General features: G+C 30.0%; 3 protein-coding genes across 6 annotated transcripts; 1 reads left to right on the top strand and 2 right to left on the bottom strand.

The window, feature by feature from the left end:
• Positions 1 to 2,292: 2,292 nt before the first annotated feature.
• Dph3 (Diphthamide biosynthesis 3) lies at positions 2,293 to 4,025 on the bottom strand. The gene is made up of 3 exons (XM_014431122.3): positions 3,811 to 4,025; positions 2,578 to 2,652; positions 2,293 to 2,501 (listed from the first exon to the last, which is right to left on the bottom strand). The coding sequence occupies exons 1-3, from the start codon at positions 3,916 to 3,918 to the stop codon at positions 2,436 to 2,438; spliced, it is 249 nt and encodes an 82-aa protein (XP_014286608.1). The 5' UTR covers positions 3,919 to 4,025; the 3' UTR covers positions 2,293 to 2,435.
• Positions 4,026 to 8,200: 4,175 nt separating this feature from the next.
• Positions 8,201 to 11,920, bottom strand: LOC106687320 (transmembrane protein 234). Of its 2 annotated transcripts, XM_014431140.3 has the most exons (6): positions 11,799 to 11,920; positions 11,520 to 11,660; positions 9,999 to 10,150; positions 9,621 to 9,687; positions 9,433 to 9,525; positions 8,203 to 8,600 (listed from the first exon to the last, which is right to left on the bottom strand). In XM_014431140.3, the coding sequence occupies exons 2-6, from the start codon at positions 11,536 to 11,538 to the stop codon at positions 8,542 to 8,544; spliced, it is 390 nt and encodes a 129-aa protein (XP_014286626.1). In that variant the 5' UTR covers positions 11,539 to 11,660; positions 11,799 to 11,920; the 3' UTR covers positions 8,203 to 8,541. The 2 variants fall into 2 exon arrangements, with proteins under 2 accessions (XP_014286627.1, XP_014286626.1); XM_014431141.2 differs by lacking the exons at positions 11,520 to 11,660; positions 11,799 to 11,920 and adding an exon at positions 11,434 to 11,455 and having other exon boundaries at positions 8,201 to 8,600.
• An 87-nt stretch (positions 11,921 to 12,007) lies between these two features.
• Positions 12,008 to 22,777, top strand: LOC106687318 (constitutive coactivator of peroxisome proliferator-activated receptor gamma). Of its 3 annotated transcripts, none has more exons than XM_014431136.3 (10): positions 12,008 to 12,128; positions 16,056 to 16,428; positions 18,987 to 19,256; positions 19,329 to 19,560; positions 19,644 to 19,825; positions 19,907 to 20,045; positions 21,086 to 21,234; positions 21,933 to 22,145; positions 22,384 to 22,479; positions 22,583 to 22,777. In XM_014431136.3, the coding sequence occupies exons 2-10, from the start codon at positions 16,096 to 16,098 to the stop codon at positions 22,649 to 22,651; spliced, it is 1,683 nt and encodes a 560-aa protein (XP_014286622.1). In that variant the 5' UTR covers positions 12,008 to 12,128; positions 16,056 to 16,095; the 3' UTR covers positions 22,652 to 22,777. The 3 variants fall into 3 exon arrangements, with proteins under 3 accessions (XP_014286622.1, XP_014286620.1, XP_014286621.1); XM_014431134.2 differs by lacking the exon at positions 12,008 to 12,128 and adding an exon at positions 13,558 to 13,700; XM_014431135.3 differs by lacking the exon at positions 12,008 to 12,128 and adding an exon at positions 13,691 to 13,757.
• The last annotated feature ends 277 nt before the right edge of the window (positions 22,778 to 23,054 follow it).

The raw sequence follows: 23,054 nt of genomic DNA, 5'->3' as shown, positions 1-23,054 counted from the left end.
AATGATTTGAATGTTCTACCGAGTAAAAAACAAAACAATTTTATTGCATTATTGAAAAAAAAATGTAAAACTCAAAAGAAATATCAAGAACAAATTTTGACAACTGTACTAGGGATTAACTCTTTATTGAAAAAGGTGTGCTACCAACTATATACTATAACAAGAGAAAAAAAAAATTTTTTAGAGAATATATATATATTTGATCAAAGCTCTTTGGATATAATGAAGGTTTGATACAAAAAGTGAGTAATAAGAATTGATGAAATCAAACTCTCTTACTACATTTCAAAATATAAATGAAATTATAATCCATCATACGTATGATTATAATTATGAAATGTTAAGATAAAAGATAATAATTAATAGAATACACTTGGTCCACAGACCAACAGTTGGAAACCAATGGTGTAGCTAGATGGATTATAGATGGGCTTGACATTCTTGTGCGAGAGCATCTTAAGGCAGTTTTATTACTCCTATATTTCTATTGTTTACAATGGGATCTCGGATGAAATAGAAATATTAATTTTTAAAAAATAATTAAATAGCTTATATTAATCAAAATAAACTGAGGAATTAAGGAACCATTTTACCCCACATTTTAAAAAAAAATATTGTATATTGATAAAAACTTTTATTTTATTAAATGATATTATTGCGACGTTTCAAACTTCTTTTTTAATACATTATTGGCCATTTTCATGACAAATAAAGGTTAATTAATGATAAAACTATTAATGTTATCAAAACATGACCCCGATAATCAACTACTGTACATCCATTTTTTTTTTTTTTTAATGCTGAGTATAGTTTCTAATAACTAAGTAAAATATTCTTAGTCTGTTTATGCATTTAGATACCAAACAACAGGTTTCAAGTTATAACTATAGTGACACTGCTAAATGCTGGTCTATACTGTCATTACTATAGCCGCCAAAACCGCTATGGCCTGGAATGATGCAACCTACCAGCTGACATGGGAACTACTGGCATCAGGCAAATGCTGTATATTAATACAGATATCACCTCCTTAGGAGGCAAAGGATAACAATGTGCATAATAGATCAGTACCTTCTAGAGCTATATTTTTGGAAATGTATATTGCCAATTATTTCTTTGTCTCCTCTGAGAACTCTCCTATTATAAGGATCAGCGGCAGAACACCCAGTCCAGACTTGCATTCCTCCAGCACGTCTACAGACAGGCCTTCTGGTCAAGAGTACCTCACATCATGAAGTCAGATCATTTAACACAACCATCTCAACATACATAAAGAAACAATGGGTATTGCTGCAGCTGGGGATGCCATCAAATCTAGAGCTGTATTATCTCTGTCAGAATCCTCTGATTTTAATAAAAAATAATTTATGTTCCTGGTTTATGTCTGCACAAAGAAGGTTATATTTCAGAAATATAAAGTAAACACTGTTGGTAACAGTTTACTTTATTTGATCAATACAAGAAAAACCTAAAATACATATTTTCTGTATTACTATTTCTAGTTTTTGTTTTATATCCTTGAGTAATGGTCATTTACTTGTGACCTAACCAACTACTTAGGTACTTGTATAACATAGAAGAGATGTGTTGATGTAGTGAAAATATAAAACTATCCTTATTTTAAAGATTGATAACTAACAAATGGATTCTATTCTTTAACAATACCAGAAGAGTCTAAGAAGACTTTAACAAGCTGAACAATGAATACCGATTTTATCCTTACTTCATTCAAAATTCTAAAGGTGTTATATGACCATTATAACATGTTTAACAAGAATGGATAATTGCCATTTGCCATATATTAATAAGTACCACAGTAATTAGACCCAACAAATATTTTGAAATCATAATTTAAAAAAAATATATTTTTTTTTCAACTATTGCAGATAATAACATAACATAAATCTGTAATCATCATATAAAATCTTTAATAGGCAGCACATCTAAATTAATAACATTCTGTTCAATAATAATTGAAAGAAAGAGGTTTAAAACATTTGTTGTTATTAAAGAAAGTAGAAGCTCTTTCAGGAAAACCTTCAGTTCAATAAAATAAGCAGTAGTGAAAAGCGCACATGCTATATTCAGCATATATCAGGGTATGCCATATTGCATTATTTCTAGACTTTGGTATATTGAAATCTAACCCTGCAGGACTTGCTTTTAATATGATCACCAAAAAGTTTAAGCTTGGTTTTGAATATGAAATTCTTATTACACAAACTATTGGCCTAGTTAGGTTAATTTTTAGAATTCAGGATAAACTAGGTACTCAATAACAACCAACAGCAATACACTTAAATTGACATTATTCTCTATTTTAAAATTCAATATTACATTCATAAAAAAATATGAGTATTACAAAATTACTGGTAACTTAAATACTTTGATAATACTATCAAATTAAATCCAATTGTATCTTTCAAAAACTAATATTAAACTTTAACAGTTTCCTTCATCTTCGGTATTTTGATTTCTTCGGTTTCTGAATTGAATTTTTCCTAAAGCAATAAAACAATTACTAAAATAAATCAAAATTTAAAAGTAATTTAGTTATACAGATTTTATTATACTTACTATGTCATAGATCACTTTAATTATCAAGGAGCAGCTAGGGCAAGTAGCTATTTCCTCACCCGCTGCGAGTTCTTCCTAGAAAAGAAATTCAGTAATCATGAATTCTGTCATTCTATCTTTAATACAGCCTATAACTCTTAAAACCAAACCAATTACTTGATAAAATGATATATAAAGACTTAGGAAAATAAAGAAGAGTAATTTTGTAAAAACCTTGACAAAATAAGTAACCATCGACTGTAATGATCATGATTGATAGACCCAATACTGTTTTATTATCATAATAAGGGAAGAGAATGAAAAAAAGTATTTAATTTTAAAAAATACCTATATTCCCCAATACTACCACTCAATATTCTGCATGATTTAAACTGAAATTAACAATTTCTAGAAATTAAACAAATACCCATGGAAAACTCTTAAATTATATCAATTTAATCTCTATTGAAAAATTAAGGTCATTTTCAAAATAATAAAATAGGTTTATTATTTATATAATTCGTTAAATGAAGAACTTTCCCACATGATACAAAAATAAATAAATCTTGAAGCCCAAGAGGTCTGTTGTCATTAAGGATTAGTTCAAATTGAAAAATTATATAGTTCAACACACTGAACAAAAGCCTTAAGAACAAAGTTAGGTTTGATTTAAACCTGAGCACATTTTATCATTTTTGAAACAACCCTGTAAAATGAATCTTGGTTAACTTCTAACTTATTACAGAATTAGTCCCCATCAGTAATATCTGAAAACGCTGAGATCATTCAGGCTTACAGGTAGGAAAAGCAAATGTACTTAAATAGGTTTATATGACCTCAACAACATAGGAGTATTAAATAAATAATTAGGGAAACTAGACATCTCACAAAAAAAAAATTCTTTACAACTCAAAGCCCTTGAACAATACAATGAATGAAAACAAAGGTATTAACCACAAAAGAGAGTAAAATAGGTAAATAATAAAATGTAATTATAACATAAACAATCTGAGAGTATAAATCAAGTTAAGAGAGCCATCAGTATGTCTATAAATCTATACATGAGAGAATGTATACATGTAAGTTACATGGTCATGCTAAAGTAAATAAATATTCAAATCAGAAAATAATGAATATTTGATACATTATAAAATATGATTACTCCAAACCAGAAGAAAAAGAGTAATTCTAACACGGACAATTCACAAAAAACCAAACACGGTAAAAAATAAGACATATAAACACTAGACTTACTTTGGTTATTTGAAACCGGTCTCCACAAGGGCAAGGGTAGTAATAAGTTTCTTCTTCTGCATCATAATCGAAATCTTCTATTTCAATTTCATCATGAAACACAGCCATTGTCAAAAAATATTAACGAAACAAACAAAAAGACGAAAAACCCACGGTGGTATGTTTACTAAGCCCTTTTCCAAACAGCAAATACAAGAGATGTGCCGTTCGTGAATGAACTATTCAGGAGAAGGAACTACCTTAGTTCAGTCATTCCTTAGTAACTCAGTTCCTTTCGCTTATGTATTAAGCTAGAACTATCTAACAATGGGCCTTGATGACCTCAGAGTTTTACGCCCTAAAGCCCCAGATAACAACAACTATCTAACTACTGAACTACTAGAATTCATTAGTTCATTTTTCATTTCAGTTCAACTCAAACATCTAGTTAGTTCATCACGTGTATCTTGTTCTTGAGCCTTCACGACATAATCTTCGTTTTTCGGGAATATCGCCTGAATCACTTAAATAATCCTTTTGGATTTGGATAGTCATCATTTATTTCAGAATGCAATTAAACAAATTATGTAAAAATCATGATAATGTTCGAAGTTTATTTACTTTCTAATTTTTTCGATCCGAGAAATTAACTTACTTTCTTCAGTCAGTAACTTTCACCTTGGTACAGCAACTTTGCCAACGTTTCGGACGGTCCATCCATCTTCAGGGATCTATTTTTTAAAAAATATATAGTTAAAACGTTTTTTCTCTTATTAAAGTTTTGAATTATTACCAGAGTTTTGTTTTAATATTAATATTTATACCATTAATACCTTATTTTGTCCTCTGTCGTCATTTCACATTAAAGAAAAGTTTTACTAACTATCTGTGAGACTGCTTCATAAAATAAAAATGTTCTGGTATTGTAAAGCAAAACTAAGTTGAGGATAATGATATCGGATTCCGCAGTGAATGTGATAATACAATAAAGGAATCATTTAACACATTAATCTTCAGACTTTCTGTAGATGATATTATGAAGGTGTACAAAATCACATAATTGTGCTTTAGTTTTCCATTAACTATGAAGTCATTTCTTGCCGAAAACAAAATTATTCAATCATTACTACTTGCATAAAAAAAAAATAATATTGTCCGGAAACTTCAGCCCCCACTCTATAAATTATTACGTCATACAAGTTTAGTTGCTCTCAAGGGTTTCTCTGGAAGCTGCAATGGGATATGGGGGCCCCCCACCTCTTACTCCTCCACACCAGTTTAATTGGCAGCAGTATTTTAATTTAGAAAATGCTCAGTTCAAAATGGAAGTGTTTTGTAAGTTTTTTCGGCTTATATTTGCCCATTTGTATTTCTGTTATTGAGTTAATTCTGCCTGATACGTTGAAGCAGTCATCTGAACTAGATAAATAGTTTGGGACGTCAGGACCTCAAAGGATCACTCAATGAAAATGAACTATGTAGTTCAAATGAACTAGTTCACAGATATAATTAATTTTTTTCGGTCAAGACCCCCATTGGAGTCTTATACTGGATCTAGTTCATTATGCTGAACCAACTAACAAAGAACTATTAACCCTATCTCAAACAAATATAATGAAGGTTTAACCCTTCGTGGGGCGCGGTCAAGGATTCTCAAAATCGGCGCGCGGTGAGCCTAACAGGCACACGATATATAAAAATTCGTAAAGTCTCTAAATCGCCTTATTTAATTAAACCAAAAATTACTGAGCATCTTGAGGATGTAGACAATTAGGGAAAAATATAAAATAAATTTAAAACATTTCTTATTATTTATTTAGGTACAGAAACCAAAAAAAGTCAAAATGCGGAATTCGCATATCATGATTATGAATATAAATCAAAATAGGACCTTTTATCCTCGAAACAAAATTCAAAAAGAGGTCAGACATGAAGTTGAAATGTGTCAGGATAAAATAAGTTGAAGTTATCATCCATCAAAGCCGATGAAGGATCACAAGAACAGCCTAAAAAGCATGTTGCATAGAGAGGTTTCGCATGAGAGGCAAATTCCTTAGTTGCATTTCACACAGGAGTAGTTCGTGAGCCAATGTATTCCTGTTCCCACCATGCAATCATAACATCTGGACGGCTTTTGGAGGTGGGGAGAGGTTGATTTTGGACGATCATCAGGCGGGAGGGATCTTAAGATGAATTTTCAAGGAGGTGTGGAGGCAGAATTTCAGCTGGCTTCTTCGCTGATGTCCGATACACAGTTCAGGTGACAATTCTTGGAATTCATTCCAATTGATTCCCGAGGTGAATAACCAAGGAATTGATCCCTTCCAAGTTCAACGTAGTATAGATTGGCGATCGATGTGTATTTCGCTGCACGTTGTATATGGCGCACATTTGGTTAGCAGTGTCACCTCCAGTTTTGTGAGCATTATAATAGGTTATGACCTCAGGTTTTTTTTTCTCCAGTACTTTTATCAATGGCTTTCGTTTCGAGCACAGAAGAAACCAGGAGTACGCAATTGTTCTTGCATGTGACGTAGGTTAGACCTTTTCGTCGTTGAAACCAAACAGGCCGGGATATTGTGGTATCCCTATAGAATATCCTTATCAAAGAAATACTGAAATAACGATTGAGGAATTCATAAAAAATTTAAGAGGGGCGATGAACCTGAAAGACACACCAGAAAGGCGCGGTGAGACTAACAGGCACACGATCCCCATTCATAAACGTTAATGGTACCTGACGAAAATGACCCTAACACAAGTATCGAAGAACAGTGAAGTGCTTGAATTTACACATTTTAAAGTGAAAAATATTGACCTCAGGTTTGTAACGTAATCGGGCGCGGTGAGCCTGTCAGATCAAAACACGTGTGACGCACTTTCTTGACGGTAGGAGATGAACTGACTGGACGGGTTGGGACCACCCCACAAAGTTAGGAAACTACTGGGAGGTAGGGGTCACACTCGGCGGCTTTTTGGAAGAGACAGCAAAAAAACCGAATCCTATGCCTGTCAAATCAGCTGCGCCCGATGCAGGGTTAAGAATAACTTACACTTTTCCTTCAAATTGATTGGTAGAGATATAAGATCAAAAGTCACCTAAGTTCAATAAGTTAAAGAACCATCCAATTAAAGGAGGGTTCACTCCATGCCTCCCTGGTATAACTTTTGTATAAAATATTATGAAGTGAAGATTAATAAACAGAAACCCTATGACAACACTTTCCCAAAAGGTGCTACATAAATGAAAAAAATCCTCCTATTTAGCAATAATAAAAAAACTGGTTTAAATACTCACAGAACAGTTTTAATAGTAATTAACATTTCAGGTGGCATTAGCAAACCTGAAACCCTCTATATTGAGTAAATAGGGAGGATTGTCCTCTTCCACATAGCTTAGAATTCCAAGAAAAAAATGGTAGGTGAGCTAACTCCAGCTGACCCCAATAATTCAATAAATAAAAAAAGGCGAAGATGGGCATGATAATGCTCTAGGCACATAATTTTCATTTCACTATAATTGCAAATCAATTCTAAAAATAAGATCGTCTTTTTTGGAATATGCAGAAGTGTTCTAGTGATATTAGTACTAGTTTCCTACTTTTTGTGAAGGATAGACCTACAAATTCTTGGAAGTTGAAAAGATGGTGCCAGAACTATGAAACATTGATGTCAATTTCTATACAGGAGAAATATTTCACCACTAAAATAACATTTTAACTTTTAGATACATTCTCATACTAAAATTTTCTGGGCTCTAATATCATAAATTAAATTTTCAATGGAATAGAATGCTCTCTTGAAGTTTGAAATTGAAATTTTAAATCACCAACATTAATAGAACAAGACAAGTAATTAAAGAAAGTTAGTCCCCCAAAAAAAAATAAAATTGGTAAGGTTTGTATGAACAGAGGAAAATATTAGACATGCATAAATAAAAGTAATCAGTTAGCTTACAGTTTAAAAATTTTCAACAATACTTACATACGGATGAATATGATCACTACTATTAGCGAAATGTATCATTATTTAAATTAAATTTCAGTTGCAGAGCTTTTTATTTACCATCTGAATGTAAATACTTTTTTTTTCTGTTACTATCCTCTTGAGACTAGCTTTCTTTCTAGCTTTATGGTTCAAATCATAAATTTTCATCTAGTAATAAAATACATAATGCATATTTTTGTTTATACATGTCACTCCCTAGAATAAAACTTTCATGACCCAATATCAAAAAAACTATGATATAAAAATAATAAGAACTGAAACATTAAACTTTTTGTAAAAATTTTACAATAAACAGCATTAAATTAGGAAAATGGTCCATATAAAATACTTATAGGAATACCTAGTAGGTAACAACAATAAAAGGCTAACAATAAAATTCAATTGTATTCAGTAAAAACTTGTATTTACCCAAATATATGGGTTAATTTTATTACAAATTTTATTTTTTTAAATACAAATAAATAAAAGGGTATTATCGATTATACTCCAACAAGAAATATTTTACAATAAATCATATCAATATAAAAATATAGTTATTCTTCAAAGTAATTTAGGTCTTAACATCTCCATTGAAGACATCAAACAATGTCTAGTTTATATAAATGGCACACCAATGTTGTAAACCCACCAAAAATGCACTTTGTATGATCCAGTAAACTAATCAGAAAGATATTTACGTTAATGAAACAGAACAATGTATAAAAAGCTATATTTTGTAACATTCTTTCAATAACACTCGATTTCCTAGACCATGAGATAACAACTAATTCCAAAAATAATCATCATCATGCCAATTTGAGAAGCTGCAAAAAAAAGATATTGACAATTTTTATAATACTTAAATTTATTTGGTATAATTTGGATAATTATTTCTAAGGCCAAGCCCACATTGAGACTCAGAGATGTGCATAATAACTCATGAAAGTTTCAGTTAAACGTGCAATAGAAGAGAAAAGTGCACATTGGAATACATGTACTGCCCCTGCACTATGTCTCAATGTGCACTTGACCTATTTGTTTATGAAATATGTTTAATTTATTACAATATTTTTAATAAGTTGTTTTTGTAACTTTTAGTACTAGTTCTAAATGATATTAATTTGTTTTATTAACTAATTTAAAAAATAATTAAACTATTTTGGTTTCCAATTTAGTCAAAATACATTTCTACTCAGATTATAATTATACAATACTACAATACTTATAATAGTAATATCTTTATTAGTTTCAATCCCCTGGTAGTTATCATATAAATACTTATCAACATCCAGTTATAGTCCATTATCTTATTGAGAGTGGTTCATCTATAAAAACTTCTAGGAATTTTCTCAATGGTGAGTATGAGGAGTGAGACAATATAAAGTTAAATATGTTGTCTCTCTCCTCACTGACTGCATTCAGATGATAGGAAAGTAAGTAAATAGATTGCAAACTTAGATAATAGTTGGTTCCTACATTAACTGAAGATCTGGTGTTAAGTCAACTGTGCTGTAGATGATGAAATAAATAATCAGAACTCAGTATGATGTGCAACAGTCAGTCATCATTTGAATAATGAATATGAATTTGCGAAAATAATAAAAATGAAATAATCTAAATAATTGTACTAAGATCAAGAAAGGACCTAAAAATTACCTCTATTAGGGATTTCTTCTCCAAGGCACCATCCAACCACAGCAGTCCACACGAATGCCAAAGAATTGCAAATAGGTACTGCCAATGTTAAATCTAAATTCCATTATAGAAATGGATTAGTAATATCAATCCTTCATAATTTTCTTGTTTTTTTTATCATTTCTATTTATTATAGGGAGTCCTCAAACCTGAATCTTTCAAGGAAAAGTAGTATAGGATTGATCCACACTGATTAATCAAAAATGGTGTCATGTACTGTAAATAAAAGAAGCTAGGATAAATATTTTGATTATTTAAATTAAAACCAAATGGAATGAGTAATGTATTTTTCTAAATGATGGACCAAACATTTTCTGTGAACCTTACCTGCAATTTATTTCCTTTATAATTAACAAAATAGAAACCAGTTTAAATAAGGCTATTTTTATTTGAATAAAATGTTTATAATTCAGTAGACCTAGAACTAGTTTTGTATATTGAGATTAAAATCTGTGAGCAGATCAGAATCCTTAACAAACCTTCTAATAAATATAGTATAGCATGTAACAATAAAATTTTTTAGTCACCTTCCAATTAGTTCCCAGAAACAGAATTTCCTTTAGAATTTTTAAAAATTTGTTATCTTCATTTATGTTTGTAACACCAGCTGTACCTCTTTTCAAAAATGGATTGGTAACACCCCAAAAAAAACCTACCATGAATAGGTTTGGTAAGGAACCTGTAATTAATAAAGTAATACTTCAACTTTTACATATTGATAAATGAAAAAAAAACATGGGGATTTGAACAAGGAAATAAACAATTATTCTCTCCATTCTGAAGTGTAAGGTTTAAACTATAAGCTTAGATGATATTTTTTAAAATGGAAAACTTTTTCATAAAACTTAGGTTTTGTGGTATTAAACTTTCAGTCATTTAGGATGTTTTCTAGATCCTAAACTTAAGATTTTTATTTCTTTTGTTCAATTACACACACACTCATATGTATATTTAAAACAGATATAAATGCCTTTACTCAGCAATTCCAGACAAAATATAAAAATTGTGTTCAATCTAATAAGCGTGTACATAAACAATGAAATTAATAGTGAAACATATGATGCAAATAAATGGAAATGAGTTTGAGGAATCAAATGCAGGAAAAGGATTTATCTGGGATGATATATTAAATTGTTTCTTCTTCTATTTGTTCCAGAATTATGTTGAATAACAGGGTAACAGCCAGGTTACTGGGAATTTTTCCTTTATTAAAAATGTTGATTTCAGTTGAACAGAAACATTGACTAGACTTTTGAGAATACAGATACGATAATGAAGTGAAGATTTAAGTAAAATGTGAGATGGTTGGAGCTACTAACTATTCTAAGGATAAGGAACTGAATTAGATATGATTATAGACAATAAAAGCTACTGCAAGAGGCCATGACTAATTTTTGGTGTTTGGCCATCTTCTCACTTATGAGCAAAAGTAACCTATTGGGATTGTACTAAGCCTTATTATTACGGTCTAGATCACACCTTTTGACTTTCAACAGAGAATGACAAATCTTCAAAGAACCACTTTCAGGTCAAGTTGGGCATAAATTTGCATAAAAACAAACTACTCTAAGGAGTCAGATTATGAGGAATGACAGACAATTTTCTCATTGTATAAAAGTGAGTATATCCCCATCACCGCCTTGGAAGGACACTTGTGAACCAATACTTTCAAGTTATAATATTTTTAAACATAGAAAATATGTAAAAGCTAGCTTTCTAATTAAAAATAGAACTAAAACAAATTACTATAAATGTAGTTTAATATCACTTTGACTAATGACAAAATTAGGAAATAAGTCAATATCATTGAAAATGTTATGAAAAGATTAACATTAACTTATTTGAAGTTTATTTCAAATTATAATAAATGAACCTAAGACTCTACAAGGGCACTAACTATTAACAGCAAAATAACGTTTCTGTTAAACCAGTAAATTGTTTTAAATGTATGCTATTATTTACATGACTTTCAAAATATAAAGTAGTCATATTGCCAGCAATTAGTAGTAATCGAAAGTATTTTGATCAAATTTAATCCTAATACAGACCAAAATTAATCGATTCCATTCTCAAACGTTCCGTCCTTTCCAAAATTGTAAATGAAAAATAAAACTTCTAAAGATCACCGCTCTGTAATGATGTCTTCAAGACTTCAGTACACACAAGAGATAAAAACTGCTGAGATTTACCTAAAATGAATAGCAGAATATATCTTTTCAATATTGTTATAGAGACACATGAACAGTGATAAAAAGGATATAATTTTTATTTTTTAATATCAAAATTGAAAGTAGATCATAAAATTTCTTGTCGACCAAATTACGCACGCATAAACGTATTTTCTTTAGCACATATATTTTCAAAACGGCTCCTCCGGCTTGGCCTAAATTTGAAGGAAAGCTGATGATTGGTGTAAATTTCATCAGATTCCGTACGCTGAAGTTGCTAGATCATGCTAAAACTCCTTTCTGGATGCACCTAGATTTCACCAACGGCTCGTTAAATAGATTTTATTCTCATGCAATAAACCATTAATCTTGAAATATAGGTAATTATGCGCCTAATAGAAATTTCCAGAAAACACAATTTTAAAAGTAGAAAAGAAGAGGATGAAAACAATGAAGAAGCAATACTGATATACATAATTGCTAAACCAAGTGAGCATAGTTTACCTATTTTTACCACAAAGTAAACATGATGAATCACTAAATTTTGATGATTTGTGAATCAAATTGTAGTTTAAATGTTATTTATTTAACTGTTCTAAGCCTTTAATATGAACAACACTATTTATCAAGCAGTATATAATCGGGTATAAAGTAAATAAATTATAAACAAACCTAAAATAAAAGTTTTCTTTAAAAGTCTACTTTCAGTACCACTGAAAGAAAAGTAGGTGATAAGTAATGATAAAAAAAAAAAAAAATACAATTTGTGTCTAAAGCCAGATAATGTGAACAATATTTCGCCAATCAGAACATCTTGTGTCCTGTAGTAAGGTTAATACCAGTTCTCTGAACATTCATTTCACGCTCAATATCTTGGAAACTATCTACCCCGGGGGTAGTTTTATAGTTGTTTCGCGAAAAACACTCACTTTTTTGAAAGGAGAGTAAATTTACTGATATTTGAGCCCTTTTAGTGCTAAGTACGTTTAATAGTAGCCGAGATATCTATTTTTTTTTTCATTTTTCAATATTTTCCTAAATATAGTTTTGAAACACAAATACGTTTTCCAAAAAGGGTTTATTATTAATGAGTTTTACCGTTATCTGGTGAAATATGGTAAATCTTATGAATTTGTATTCCAATAGCGTATGTTAAAGCCCAAAAGTTCAGTTTCTTTTTAATTTAGTTTCATTTTACTTCCAATTGGTTTTTAATTTTTTGTTAATTATAAGTTTATTTTCTATTTATTTTAACCGCGAGTAAATTTGTTTACGCAAATCATAGACAATTATAAGTTTGTGGTGGTAGTGCGTGTATAAATACTTCGTTCGGCACGTATATTGCGAACTGCATTAGGATTATGGCATGAATACGACTGATAAGGCAATCTTGAGTCAGTATTAGCAGGTATTGGACCCACCTGGCGTTCTTTTCTCACCGGCTCACCAATAATCTATAACTATATGCTATGATGTAACTACACAACCATTCGGACTTACGACAAAAAAAAAATTTTTTTTCATCAGTCATTTGCTCATGGCGTAAAACAAGATGAATCAATATATTGCCTCTAAAATCCAATGCAAACGATTCCGTCAGCTTATGTTCTGACAGTAACTAGTACTTGCAGTACTATTTTCATGGGACAGACATGTGTCTTGCAACTTTATCGTTCATTAGAAAATAGTTTATAGTAGTACAGCAAATGTTAGAACATTGTCGCTGCTACGGTTATCATAGTTGTCACGATTATTGTCACTATCAATTCTGGGTTTTACACAGAAGAAACAAATTTATATCCCGACATAATATTTTGCAAACAAATAAAATATTGTTGGGTATGAGTGTTAATTTTTTCCCATCTTACGACAGAGGTGGATGAACGTTACTTTTAGCTCATTGACTAGAAAAAAAACATAACCTAATTTTAACCTTCCACAACATTACCAATTTTTAAAATTTTATACGATGGGTGTTAGAGGTTTAGAGACATATTTAGAGCGCTATAATGCTTCTGCTTGTTACCCTGTTAACGTCATTGATTTAATTCATGAATATAGGTATGTTAGGAATTCGTAAAAATAAATTTTAAATAAAATATTGATTTTCTAGTTTAGGTAAGAAATTAATATAATAAAAACCTTGAATAAGACATACAAGTATGAATTTCAGTAGTACTGAAACATAGGGAAGAAACTAATAAAGAACCTTCTTTCCCCCAACTGCAAAGGTAGCAAGTTTAATGATTGATTAATAAATTCTTTTTGATGTTGAAGATATTGTCAAATATTGGGTACATAGGTTTTGACAGTTGAAGAAATTAAAACTTAAAGTTTATAAGTAAATTATGTACAGTTGAAACTGTTTACTTTTATACTCAAGTTTCAAAAATTAAACAAGTTAACATTAGTGTGTCACATTTAATGTTTGAATTTCCTTATTTCTCTTGAAATAGAAATGTTTTGTACCTAAATTTATATCATCATTATTATTATTATAATTTTGAGTGATATTTCCTTTCCATATTTGAAAAAAATTATTATAAAATTCTTATCCTGTATCCTAGAACTGCTATCCACCAACACTGTTTTCACTAATTCATAATATTTCCAATATTTATTATGTTGCAGAATAAATTAGATTATTCTCATATCTTTCTGTTTTCTGACTCCATCTTATTCACTTTTTGACAGATGTGTGACTATAACTACAATAGTGAAAAAAGTTTGTTTAGTACTAAAAACATTTTTGTTCGTCATCTTATGATCGTCAAATTCTGCTTGTTTTTCTGAAGAAATAAAGAAACCATCCAGGGATTTCTTATAAGGCTAGGTCTGATAAAATAATCCATTATCATCCTTGATAACTGATAGGATAATTTTACTTTGGTGGATGATAAAGGTAGTAGTTTTCTTTTGGTAGAAGATAATATTAATGTTGGGAACTATTCTGAAGTATTGTTTAATTTTGAATTGATAAGTTTGTTACAAATGCTCTAACAAAGTATCATTTTAAAATATTAAGTAATATTTTTTTTCAAACGAACAAACCTTTATGAAGATTCTTCAGTTTTAAACTTAGGACAAACCTGTTTCTTTTCCAAGTAAAAGTCAAAGTGGCACAATAATTTGTTTTATTTAAAAATCTAGATTACAATCCACAACCTGTTACATGAAATTAGCAGAATTCTGACTCTAGTGGTCAGTGTTGAAGTATCAGATATTAGTATAGCCAACATTAAAATGTGATCACTTTGAAAAAATACTTTTTTTAAAATAACTAATGTATTTGTTTCAACTTACCCATGTAAAGTCTGTTCTATATAGCTTTGGTCCAGCTATACTAGTCTTGAAAGTAAAATAATCAAAAGTAGTGTATCTATAAAATAATGCATGACTATATAAATTTAAATTTGACTTGAAAACTTCATGAAATACTAGAAAATTTAATCCACATTTGTCATAAGGAACCAACCAACTGACATTGTGTTTTATAAGCTACAAGTGAATAAACCATTTTTTTTTTTATTTGCCATAAAAATCCAAAGCTGTATCTGTATCTAATTGTGATACAGAGGTTTAGGTAATGAAATGTGAATTCTTGAGTATCAATATATCCTATAAAGCACTATTTCACAAAAATGTTGGTTGGTTCCTTCTTACATATTTGAGTTCAATTATGGATTTATTAATTCATATAATCTTCACTGCATCTACGTATTGTCATAAATTACGTTCAGTGGCTCATTTTATTCTGGGTGAATGATTCAGCAATTTAAAGGATGCTGAAACCATTTTACTTATTTACAAATACTGGTTGTTGGTCAGCCCACCTCAACTCAATATATTGGCACAAGGTATGCTAGTATTACAGAGCACATTTAGAGTATTTGAGGTAAATATTCTATCTATATAATAAAACTGGCCTGTACATGTCTGCAACCACTCACTCTTTGACTTATTGCAAAAGTGAAGTTTTTTTATTTTAATGGTAGTTCCCCAAGGGGTTTAAAAAAAATAATGTAACTAAAATAAAAAATTAGTTTTAAGGGTAATTTAATTTTCTAAAAAAATAGAATTAACATGAAAACTGATTTTATCTCCATCTCATTAATAGTGAAACTTACCTGCATGTGTTGCACTTGATTATTATATCTCAAAAACAACATTGTCTATGAAGCTGAAATTATTAATGGTGGTTTTATGTACAATAAAGGGAGACTAGGTTTCAAAAAATTAAACCCCTAGTGGTTTAAAAAAAATTATTTCTAAAACAAAGAGAGGGTGATTAAAACAATTCTTTAAGTTATAGCTGTGGATTTTGATATGATATTTACAAAAAATTGTTTTGGTTCATGGAAAGAAGGATTTTAATGTGTTTTATCAAAAAAATAATTTAATTTTATATGATTTTAGGAGAGAGACTAATTCTACACCTATCATTGTAGTTGATGGAATGTCAGTAATGAGGTACGTGTATAAATTTAAAGATTTATCCTGGATATGTGGTGGACAGTTAAAAGAATATGAGCAGACAATTAAAGATTTTATTGGTGCTTTTCGTAATGAGGGTGCTGAACTTGTATTTTTCTTCGACGGGCCTCATGTTTGTTCCAAAAGAGAAACCTGGATTAAAAGAAGACTTGATACTTTGGTTAAAGCTTATAACCTTTTAGATGACCTTAGCAATGGAGTAAGAGTTAAGACTTTAGAGAATGGTCACTTCAACATGCTTCCTAGTAATATTCGTCTATTGACTATGTTAGTGGCCAAGCATTGTGGTTGTAAGGTCTGTATTGGTCTATCACATCATTAATTATTTTATATATATTCTTTATTGTTCATATTAAATATTTTGGCAAATATTTGAAGTATTTTATCATAGTTGTATAGAAGGGAAGCAAAGTAACACAGTGGTAAAACGCTGTGCTACTGACTCCAAGAACCTGGATTTGAATCCAGTTGTGGCAGATACTTTTTATGTTGTTACTGTTGCCATTAATTCAGCCCTGAGGGTTCTGGAGCCTTCCTAGGGTCCACCCAATCTCTTTAAGTAGGTACCCTTAAATGGAGAAGGCATGGGGAGGTGAGTGATCCCCTGTGTCTAACACAGCTCCTGGTCCTCTGGGTTGGAGGTTTTTGCTATATGGCTAATAATCCTATCCCATAAAAAAAAGAACTTATTGCGAAACCCAAAACAAGCTTCAGAAAATCGGACTGTCTTCTCATGGTAATGACCCTGGCTTTGTATAACTGACTGCATTTTGGACATGGTCTGCGTGGATTGCAAGTTGTTTCCTATAGTAGACCAGTGTATAACAAGCATGAACAGAGCCTTCTCTCTGCCAAGAATACTGAAATCCCGAAAAGTCTCTAAAAATCTGAAAATAAGGGTGTACGATGCCATAATAAAGCCAGCATTTATACACATCTGTGACACCTGGGTTCTAACAAGTATTATAGAAAGCAGAATTGAGAGATTTGAATAGAAAGTCCTCCGTACAATTACAGGAGCAATCGGGGATCAGAGCCTTAACACATGGAGGAGAAGAACTAACAGTGAACTACTTGCAGAGACTGGTTAGTCAATATCTCATGATATGAAGGCAAGGAGGTTAAAATGGGCGGAACATGTGGCTCGAAGCAATCCATCAGGATGCCTCTACACAACTTTGAATGCCAGCATAGTTGGCAAAGACCACATGGGAGGCCAAAAACCAGATGGATAAACAGAATCAACAAAGATGCGAAAGAGTATGCAACAAATGCAGAATGTATTTGCTGTATGCAACAAACTAGAAACCAGTAGTCCAAGATAGGCAGGCATGGAGAAGACTGGTTCAAAAATCAATGTAATGCAAAAGATCTACAAGGTTTGTAGAGGCAATTGAAAAAAAAAAGTTCTATCGAAGATTGATATATTTTCTGATTTATCTTATTTTTTTTTGGAAAATAACCACTTATTTCTACTAATGCAACAACTGTTGTACTCATTTGTGCATACTTTTATTTGTATGGTCAATTGGAACATGTGAATATAGATGAAAAAAACTAAAAATGTTTCGATGGATATAATAATAATCATTATTAGTAAAAATTAAGATAAGGTAATGTGCACTTGGTTAAAAATAAATTGAAAGGTCAAGAAACTGTTATTCTTTAACAATTATAATATTTTTTCAAATTAACTTGTTTCTTTTTACTATTAGAAGACAATTGTTTGTTTTATTTAAGTGTATCAATATCATTATTTTTTGTTATTAATTTTACTTTCCTCTTTTATTAAGTAGCATTATTCTTATCTATTTATTTTATTATTATTTTTTCTTTTAATAAGAACATTTTATATAGTTAGGGGTGTCATTTGTATGACTATATCCCCTCATAATCAACTGTTAAAAAATATATACAATATAAGTTAGATCAACCATGTAAGGCCCACCACGCCGATCTGGTATAAAAATAAAATAAATAAAAGCAATTATAATATTGATTTGAAGTTTAGCAGCGATCATAGCTGTCTACTTATTGAAGATATGAATAAATAAATATGCCCAGACTTCTGGTGTTATATGATCACATTACTAATTTGTGATGCTTGTTGGTGGATGTAGGTACATAATCTTCCTGCTGGTGCCTGAAAGGAAGAATACGGTGCATAATTTAGTAATGGTGATCATTACTAAATTTCATTATAAAACTAAGGAATTAACAAAAAGTAACTTAATTTGTTGCCCTAATATGTAGGCTATATACCTGCTAATATTTTGATTTATTTTTTGTCTTAAACTAACACTTCTTTTTTAAATTTCATCTTTGGCAGAAATTTTTTAATAAATTTTTTCTTACCTAATTTATGTTTAATATTGATTAATTTTTTTTTTCAGATATAATGTTTTAATAATAAAAGACCAAAAATTTATTTACGTAGATTTAAAATATATTCTTTTTTAAATATAAGAAGATGGTCAGGGTTGCGGTCAAAAAAGATCAAATAGTTTAAAACTATTTTAATGTCCGACGTTTCGCCCCACTTTGCACATCCAAGAATATATACATATATATTCTTTTTTTGCAGAAATGACAATCTCTAAGTATTTTTACTTATTTACTACTGGTTTAAGATAGTCAAGTTTTAGATTTGCTTCATTTACTACTCAACCCTCTTAACATTCATTGATGGGCAAGCAGTACAAGACTTTAGATTGGTTTAGGCTTAGTGAAGATAGTAGTAGGGTACCTACTCGTACTTTCAAAAACCATTTTTTATTCCAATCTTTATTGAAACTAAATTTGATTTGTTTTATTGTACAAATTTAATTAATTTATATTTTGGATTCATTTAAGGTTTACAGTTCAATCAGGGAATGTGATTTAGAAATTGCTGAATATGCATTTCAGAAAAAATGTATGGCCATATTAGCTCAGGATACTGACTTTGTAATATTTAAAAGTGCCAAATATTATTGGTCTATAAAAAACTTTAACTTTAGGCACATGACTACATATAATTATGATAGAGATAAATTGGCTTCTTCCATTGGTATATATTCAACTGAGTTACCATTACTTGCCAGCCTTCTTGGAAATGATGTAATTTCTTTCGAGGATCTCAAAGTAAGTCATCAATATATTCCGAAAAATATTCTGTCTTATTCACAAACATTTCATTCTTTGTTTTAATTATAGCCATTTCATCATCAATTATTGTCTAGAAGAGGGGGAAACAGTAGAAAAAATTGGATAAATTTTGGAGTGCTCATTTTTGAAGTTGCCCATTTTATAAAATTTCATGTCCATCAACTTCAAATTAGTCGCCAAATACTAGAAACCATGGCTCATAAAGTTTTTAAAGACAGCTCAAAATGGCAATTGTTGGAGCAAAGCATTTTATCTTATGACTATTCTTCAGAAATTAATAGTAATATATTTTTTTTATTTACTTTTATAATGTTTTTTGAAAATTTCATTTTCATGATTTAAAAATTTAATTATATTTGACAGGAAAACCTGGTCCGCCCACTTCAAATAATGAAAATTGGAAAAATATATTGAGAAAAGCATATGAACTTCATTCTATTACAGTTATTTCTTCGACTGTTTATGGAATTATTGCCCAAAATACTTATAGCTGTGCCACTTGCCTTGAAGATTATAGGTTAAAAGACTTACCAGCCTCTCAGACTGTAAAATGCATTTCATAAAGAAACTAATGTTATAAACTTTATTCCGGTTTACTGTTATCCTTAATTACAACTTATGTTTAGGTATTCAAACCCCTACGTGAAAAACTCTATGGTATTCTTTTATTTGAAAATCCTGAACCTTGTAAAATTGAAGAATGGGTGATGTGTGGTCCCAATAGCTTAGATGAAGCTGCCTATATTGAACCTAAGAAAATAGAAGGTTTGTCTATTATTAAATAAATTATAAATTATTTAATATTGATTTATAAATTATAAGATAGTGATATAATGTTATAGATAGTTAAAAATTCAAGATGAATCGTATTAGGATAAAAAACAAGAAACAAAGGGAAAGGAATAGTAAAAACGCAAATAATATAAAGATAAAAATGAACATTTTGATTTTGATAGAAAATTAAAAGTGAAATGTAAAAATAGTCCACTGAAAGACAGTGACTCCTCTAGTTCTGCTAACTCCATATAGTCATTAAGCAAATTATATTTAGTTCTGTTTTTTTCTACAGTTCTCTGTATATTTAAAGTGAATCAATTCATCTTTGTTTGCTACACAGGGCCAGTTTTCATTTTCCAATCAGTGTTTTTCTGAGCAAACTGAAGTCTTTGAACTTCATGGTAAGAAGTGGAATCTTTTCTGGTATTCTGGCCATCTTAGTTCAACGTCATTGTAACCATCATTAAAAAGTAATGGACACCTCGAACTCCTTAGATTGAATTTTTAACTTCATTGGCTGTTGAGAACTGGTTAATTAAAACATGTAATTGAACAAATTGGTCATCGTCACATATTCTAGACCATGGCAGAAAGAGAAGCAACCTAACATGTAACATCTTAACCATGTGAGGCTGCCTGTCTTTCTGTAATATTTATTTACTGGAATCTGTTGACTGGTTAATACATTTGGCTAATTCTCTCTCCATGGAACATAATCAGAGGAATCACTGTTCCCTTAGACTAATTTTGGTAAATGTTATGTCTATAGTATGAATGAAGTAACCTTTATTAAATATTCAGTGAAGAAATTTTTGTTGGAGTGAAACATGAATGGGCTATATTTTACTGTTGTTCATCATAAGATGTATTGTTAGGATTATAATAATTCTTAATTGGATCCGAAGATTTGAGTGTTTTATTTATTGCAGGTACACAGTCTAAAATTTTATTTCCTACTGTAAAATAACTTAATGACTATTGTCTAGCTATGATGAAGACACAATTTTTTTTATATTCAATTGTTATAGTGGAACATCCTGGTTTACTGTCTCTTTGGAGAGGTAATACAACTGCTCAATGGTCAATTGTTGGAGAAATATTCAACGTAGATTCTCTTAAAGTGAGGTCACTTCCCAGCCACCTTATTGTACCTGCTTTGGCTCTTAGATATTTGTATGTGAGTAATTGATTAAATTGATATCCCTCAGCTAATCTGAGATATCAATTTTGTAAAAACATTTTAAACTTAAATTTTCAAAACTAGATTTAAGATTATGGTATAAAGTCAGTTGCAAAAAAAGTATTTAATTTATGTTCTCTTAATTATCATATAAGGTTTAATTATGTTGGTTATTTAATTAGTGACTTATTGTGTGGTGTAGTTCGTATCCTTACAGTCTAAGAACCATTCGGATATGGGTTCAGCTCCCGAGATCTGTGAGGATTTCCTCAAACTCGTGTGGATAGCTAAATAGCTACTTGAATTAAGAGATAGCAACCTCTTTTGAAAAGATTTTGAGGAATTACATATTACTTCCCATCTTATATATACTATCCATTGTGCTGGGATATTTTATTAGGTAGGTAGGTCTTGGCTGTTTCAAGAAATGTTAGTTTTAGTAATAGTATAATGTTATTTACATAATAAATAAAATTCTAAAAGTAATTTTAATTTCTTATTGACTTACTAATATTTAACCTATATTGATTAAAACATTTTAGTACTTAATTTTTTCTTACTAAAAATACTTTTCTTTTTAATGGCTAATCTTCTAAACCTCATTGTTAATTGTATTATTAATATATATTAATTGTATGCTTAAGCATATTAAATGTTATGATAAGATGACCAAAAAATATTATTGTTGTTTTCAGCACAATATCAAGTTTTTAGCATGGGAACTGTGTGCTCTTGTTTCCTCTGTTATTCTGGTCAAGTTCTATGAAGTGCACCAACTAGCAAGGCTCCCCTTGGTTGAAACAATCAAAGATACACGACCTCTAAGATTATATACTTTAGTATCCAGAATGTATTCTACTGTTATATTTATATTTGATGGTATTGGCTCACCATTATCTACTCAAATGGTAATTATATATAAATAGTTCCTTCCTTACATTATTTCGGACGTGTACTCAAATCCACTATTTTCAAAGATTGATTTGCTTAAAATTTTTTTTCTGAATTGAATTAACCTCAAAGTTGCCATTCTTTTCCATCTGTTAAGGCTTTGTGTATTGAACATTGTGTATGATAATGTAAATAAATCTCTTTATAAATTATATTTTTATTAAATTAATTGTATTTATTATTTATCCACTTTAGATTTCACCTTCAAATTACCAAGATGGAAAGTTATATTATTTAAAATATAGCCAAGCAACACAAAACTGTGAAATATCTGATCTTTGTGATAAAAAGGTAATAATAAAAATGAATAATTATACTATTTTTTTTTTGTCTAAAGATAATATTTATTTGTAATCAAAGTGCAATTGTTTCTTATGACTCAAGTGTTTTTCAGAAAGACGCCATTGGTTTTTATGAAAGTATGATGGACTTCATTACTGAAAACAATCAACCAGTTTCTTGAAATCATTTCCTCCCTCTGGTATATACTAACAATACAAAAATCTAATGGGTCATTTTTCTATGTGTATGTGTAATATTTTTTATTTATAGAATATCTATTTTTAAAAATAAAACTATTTTTATTCAATATTGTAAATAATTATTCCAACTATCTGGTAGTAATACAGTAGTGTCAGTGCTCACCAGGTTTAAGATAAAACAGTGTAGATTCAGAAATGAATACTTTATTTCAAAGGAAACATCTGCACCAATAATGTATTTCTGGCAGGCACTTTGTTAAAGTAAAAAACAATTGTATGTGTATTATATAAAAAAGTTTTTAATGATCACCATGTAATATATTATTAGTGCAATTTTGAGGAAAAAATTATTACAAATATAGCTGTTGAAAAGTCACTAAATTG

The sequence above is a fragment of the Halyomorpha halys genome, unplaced genomic scaffold (genome assembly GCF_000696795.3).
Source record: "Halyomorpha halys isolate HHAL.00 unplaced genomic scaffold, Hhal_1.1 Scaffold946.1, whole genome shotgun sequence".
NCBI lineage: Eukaryota > Metazoa > Arthropoda > Insecta > Hemiptera > Pentatomidae > Halyomorpha > Halyomorpha halys.
The sequence above is the reverse complement of the archived record's forward strand: the minus strand, read 5'-3'. Positions and strand labels throughout refer to the sequence as shown.